Genomic DNA, 5,949 nt, shown 5'->3' on the forward strand with positions numbered 1-5,949 from the left:
TTCTAGGCAAACGTTCTGTGTATTATAGATAATGATTATGTGTATTATAGATAATGAATTCCCAGAGTCATTCGCGTTCGCGTCTACTAACACCGAAACGACGTCGTTTTACGTACGTGGTGTACATTGCTATGTGCACCGTGATGTAGGTATAACAATTGAGCTGAGGTGATTTTATGAGCTTTAATTAATAATTTCTTGATGACTACAATAATGTGGGGCATAGTATAGAGGGAAGTGAAACTGTACTTGTTGAGATAGCTAGATATAGATCTTGAATAATATATGTATGTGAATGAAAGACAAAATATACAACAAATTAAAAAGACTAGGGATTTTCCCAAGTCAATAACCACAGTTACTTGGTTGATGACTGTTACAGTACTAGAAAACATAATAATCTTAAAACCAACAATATATATAATTATTCGATCGAGCTTATTGTTTTGTGTGAACTTTGACATACCCTAAGATACAATATTGACAGGGTGCTGTACTTACTCCTTTTCTTGGCCAAATCTCCATGGATCGATCGGAAGATCGATACACTAAAATAAATCTTTCTAGCGCACTTCTTTACAAGCTGTTAGCTAAGTCCTGATATTCACCAGATGTGGGAGTCCTGTGGGTTTTGCTGCTGCTGTTGATGATTATTGGCAGAATCTAAAACCATAGAGGAAGTAGAAGTTGGGGTGAAGTCATTAGAGTTAATCAAATCATTACCAAATTGTGGCATGTTATTATAGCCGGTGTAATCACTTGTGCTTATAGCAGCTTGATGGTGACCTTGGCCTCTAAGCTGCAATGCTCTAAAGAGTAAAGAGTTGACCGATGAGAGGTTTGAGCTGAGCAAGGAGGTTGATGGTGGCCAAGAGAGTAGGGGAAGAGTATTGTTCATGTTGAGATTGTTCATGTTCATGTTCATGCCCTCATTGTTGTTGTAGGTTTGCAAAGAAATGTTGTTGATGATCCCATTTGATGGAGATGGCATTATTGTAGTGTTGAAGTTTGGTAGCTCAATGTCTCCCAATTCGTTGGCTATGGTGGTGTTGGTGTCACAAGGAGACTCATCTAGGGATTGTGGAGAAGATGCTGATGTTGCCTGTGGTTTCTTCATTATTGTATTGCACTTTTGGAACACTCTACAAACCACCCATTCCTCCTGTCAATAGGTATAATTAAGTTTAATTCACTGGTTCAATAAACAATTTTTGGTGAATAAATAAATAAATAAATAGATATATATATATATATATATAGAGTCATGATCAGGTGCGGTCGTGCTCTCCCGTGCGGTTCACACCACTCAATATTACGAAATACACCACTCAATGTTAAGAAACACACCTCACAAATATGCACTGTGGTGTGTTTCTTAACATTGTGGTGTGTTTCATTGTGGTGTGTTTCTTAACATTGAGTGGTGTATTTCGTAACATAGAGTGGTGTGTGATCGCACGGTCGCACCTGAACCAAAATCTATCTCTATATATATATATGATTTCATATATATTTCATGCATGCATGTGTACTAATGAAATCAATATGATTTCGTTCAAATGAGAACCATGCATGCTTAATGTGAGACTGTGAGAAATATATTAGTACACACAATTTATTACATAATGCACACTAACTATTCTAATGGTTTCCATTGTCATCCAAGCATATCTAGAGTAGTTAGTGTGTATTCATCTAATATGTACAATGTGTGAAAGCATAATCATGTAACAAATTAATGAATGCAAAATGCTGAAAATAGTTAACAATCAGAAAAACTTAATAATTTATTTTCATCAGTAATATAATTAGTTTATTAGTCAATTTTAACTTGATCACTATTACATACATGTTTGACTTGGTTAAACAGCTAATATGAGCGCTTAGTTAATTAACTTTTTGTAACAATTTATTGTTCCAAAACGCTAAAATTAAAAAATGTACTTAAAACAATTTTTTTGATAAGTTTTTTGAGAAAGTCATTTTGCATATAATCAGCTATCAGGTAATTTACGTAACATCTTTTTGCAATAAGCTAATGTTATCAACTAGCAAAACCCACTAACACAATCAACTAACAGCTAACACCCCACAGTATTTTTAGAATTTTTTTTAGGATATTTATCTATTTTGATCGAGCTTAAACATTATATCTCTAACTTCTTTAGAAGTATTAAGTGATGAAATACAATACATGAGTTTTTTCCACTTTTGGTCCTATGACTTTAGTGCCTCCGTCAATTTAGGTACACGACTTTCATTCCTGACATAAGTAGTGCTTGACTTTAAATTTTTTGCCACTTTTAGTCCTTGACTTTGATTTTTTTTTTCCACTTTTAGTCCTTTCGGCCATCTGAGCGACAACTTTTAATCGAAATCAACAAACTGTTGTGCCATTAAGGGTAAATAATGTTTAATGTATTTAGGGATTTATCAATAGACAAGTTTACCCTTAATGGCACAACAATTTGTTGATTCTGATTAAAAGTTGTCACTTAAAAAGCCAAGCATAACAAGCAAATAACGTTTATTTTTCCTATTTTTTCTCTAATTTTATTTATAAATATATTTAGGACTTTATCAAAAGACACTTTTACCCTTAATGGACCAATAGTTGGTTGATTCCAATTAAAAGTTGTCGCTTGGATAGCCAAAAGGACTAAAAGTGGAAAACAAATCAAAGTCAAGGACTAAAAGTGAAAAAAAAAAATCAAAGTCAAGCACTACTTATGTCATGAATGAAAGTTGTGTACTTAAATTGACGGAAGCACTAAAGTCATAGGACCAAAAGTGGAAAAAACTCTACAATACATATAAGATACAAGATTAATGATCAAATGAGAATCTCTCATCCCGTGAAAACCTACGAATTAACATGAATGCGCACAATCGTCTACACATATGCACGCACTAAAACTATTCTGGGTAGATTGTGTATATTATGCACTGAAATATATGAGATTGTGTGTATTATATACAAGTTCGTAGATTCTCACAGGATGAAGGGATTCTCGTTAGAACATCACCCGAAGGCATACACAATGTATGTAAATATTGGGAGAAGAAATTGTATGTAAATACTATAGAAGTATCAATTAATGTTGAGTTAATGATAATAATGAATTGTGCACACAATGCAACATTATATTATTCTAGTGTATGCATGTGTTTGTTGTAGAGTATATTTTAATTTTACCTTGGTGGGTTTGAAGCCATGCTTAGATTCAAGTCTATATTCATGCATAACCCAGTTGGTCTTCTCCCCCTTTGGAGCCCTCCCTCTGTAAAAAACCAGCGTCTTCTTCATCCCCACCAGTTGCACACCGCCGCGGAAGATCTCTTTGTCTTTGCCGGTCGTCTTCCAATACCCGGCTTCCGTCGCCCGGTTTGTCCGAAGCCCCGTCGGATACTTCCGGTCCCTCAGGCTGAAGAAGTACCATTCTTTCTCCCCCATCGATGCTTTGCCTGCACTTATTCAAAAACATATATGTATTTCCCATTATTTAAGGATCTTCATTCAAACCTGCTAATCTTTTGTGAAAAACTAAAAAAACTTCATTGAACCAACTATTACTTAGTGTGATAGTCTCTGTTACCGATCTAAATGAGTATGCTCACAGAATTATTGAACCCTGATAGTAAGAAAAATTGATTCTTTAACCTCAAAATGTTTGAAAAAATATAGAACAAATAATACACTATAGAGAATCAGTGTTTCAAATAATAAAAAAACTTCATTGCAACTTGGAAATCAAAAAATAAAAATAAAAAATAAAAAATAAAAAAATAAAAAGAAGAGAGAAACAATATTTTAAAATTTTTTTGTGAAAAAAGCAAATTTATAATTAAAAAAAAAATTCACAAAACCATTAGATTAAAGCCTAGTTGCCCTTTTAATTTGCTTTAATTTCTAATTTCTTTTGTTCGAAATGATGATTACTGGGGCCAAATACAACCATTTACTATCTACTTTTTTTTTTTTTTTGAAACATACTATCTACTATTTTCAAATACAATTTACATTCAACTTTTAAAAAAAAAACTTGAAATTTTCAACTATCCAAAAGCGATAAGAAACAAGCAAAATAGCAACCACATGCATTCTGACAATCTCCTATATATGATGGTGGAAAAACTTGTAAAAATCTTAAAATTTCTGTTTGATTTTCAAGTGGTTGAATAAGTATAAATATAAATATTTGTGTTTACATTATCTTTTTCACTTGTGTTTACATTTGAACTTTTTTCCTGTAGGAGAAGAACCCAATATGTATGTGTTCTATATATCAAACAATTGCAATGAGAGTATTGATTCTTTTATCCAAATTAAATTAAGCTGAACCAGTTGTTATACCGTGTACCATAGGTCATGGCTGATACTGCAGTTGTGTTGAATTGATACTGCAGTTGTGTTGAACGGATACTGCAGATGTGTGGAAAGGAAACTGCAGTTGCGCGGAATAGATGCCATTTCATCCGTCTGTAAATGCAGTTGTGTTGAACTGATACTGCAGTTGTGTTGAACGGATACTACAGTTGTGTTGAATGGATACTGCAATTGTGTTAAATGGATGAACAACCTCTGTTCCGCGTAACTGCAGATTCCTTTCAACACAACCGCAGTATCTTTTCAAACTGCAGTATCCGTCCAACACAACTGCAGTATCAGCCATAACCACGGTCCACAATGCATTGTGGACCATGGTCCACCATATAATTTGCGGCTAGACAATTATGCCAATTACTATGTAATGTGATGACACATATGTTACCATTCCAAATGTCACAGAATCGAATCTTAATTTTTTGAGTATACAACGTGGGATTAAAAAAAAACAAGAGAAATGATTGAGGGAGTTTACCTGGGAGGTCCCAAGGTTCGCACTTATTGAGATCAACATCGGCAATTGCTATGGGAGAGAAACCAAAGTCGGAAACCTTGTTACCGAGGTAATACGTTATCAGCTCTTCGTCTGTGGGATGGAACCTAAACCCAGGGGGGAGGTTTTCCTCCATTTTTTCCGGCCAATTTGCTTTGCTTTTTTTCCGTGCAGATACGATATGATTCTCCGGCGACGACGACCGGTGGTGTGTTGAGGATGTGGAGATCGATCGAGGGAATTAAAGTGAAGAAAGCAAAGAGGGGAGGGTATTAATGGTGCCCAGATTACGTTGTTTTCTATGCTGATCATATCATGCTTCAAGAAGAAGCAGCCATGGTATCTGTAGCAAGTCAGTCGTCTTATTATCGTACCATTTATTTTTTATTTATTTCGATAATTACAGCTACCATATTGACAAAGATAGTCCATTATATTGAGGGGTTTGATTTTTCTTATCTTACTGCTCATTATAATATTGTCATATTGATGCTACGTACGTGACCACGAGCTTGACACGGTAGAATTGTCTTACCTGCCCCTCCCTAGCTAGGGCTTCAAATGCTTGTAATTAATTAATAAATAAAATTACAATACTCAATTTTTTTTCTAAAACTTAGTGATTCCAGTTTCACCAATCAGATCCTAGTCTTCATATGTAATTATGTACACAAGGAGGGATCCAATTCAGACTTTCTAGTATTCTATTCCAACCCCCACTTGCTTCCAATCATGACCTTTTAAGTTACAAACAAACTACACCAAGTCTCGAGGGCAAAATTACAACACTCTTAATTCACCATCAACATAACACTTATTTTTCATAATTACTTTTAAATGAAATATAATATACTCCGTTATTACGAGTTTTTCAAATAAAAATATCACCCAAAATAATTTTTTTTGGGGTATGCATATATACCAAATTGGTTTAAATACAATGTCACTGTTAACTTGCTTAGAAAAATTAAATTTAAAACAATTCGTTGATCGAGTAATTTTTTTTAATCATAAGGAGAGAATTATCCAAATATCAAATTAATGATATTTCTCTGTGCACAAGGAGTAG

The 5,949-nt window shown here is 34.1% G+C and overlaps 1 protein-coding gene across 1 annotated transcript; it reads right to left on the minus strand.

The window, feature by feature from the left end:
- Positions 1 to 292: 292 nt before the first annotated feature.
- Positions 293 to 5,192, minus strand: LOC116011121 (NAC domain-containing protein 79). The gene is made up of 3 exons (XM_031250640.1): positions 4,863 to 5,192; positions 3,197 to 3,465; positions 293 to 1,162 (listed from the first exon to the last, which is right to left on the minus strand). The coding sequence occupies exons 1-3, from the start codon at positions 5,014 to 5,016 to the stop codon at positions 605 to 607; spliced, it is 981 nt and encodes a 326-aa protein (XP_031106500.1). The 5' UTR covers positions 5,017 to 5,192; the 3' UTR covers positions 293 to 604.
- Between the last annotated feature and the right edge of the window lie 757 nt (positions 5,193 to 5,949).

This window comes from Ipomoea triloba, chromosome 2 (assembly GCF_003576645.1).
Source record: "Ipomoea triloba cultivar NCNSP0323 chromosome 2, ASM357664v1".
NCBI lineage: Eukaryota > Viridiplantae > Streptophyta > Magnoliopsida > Solanales > Convolvulaceae > Ipomoea > Ipomoea triloba.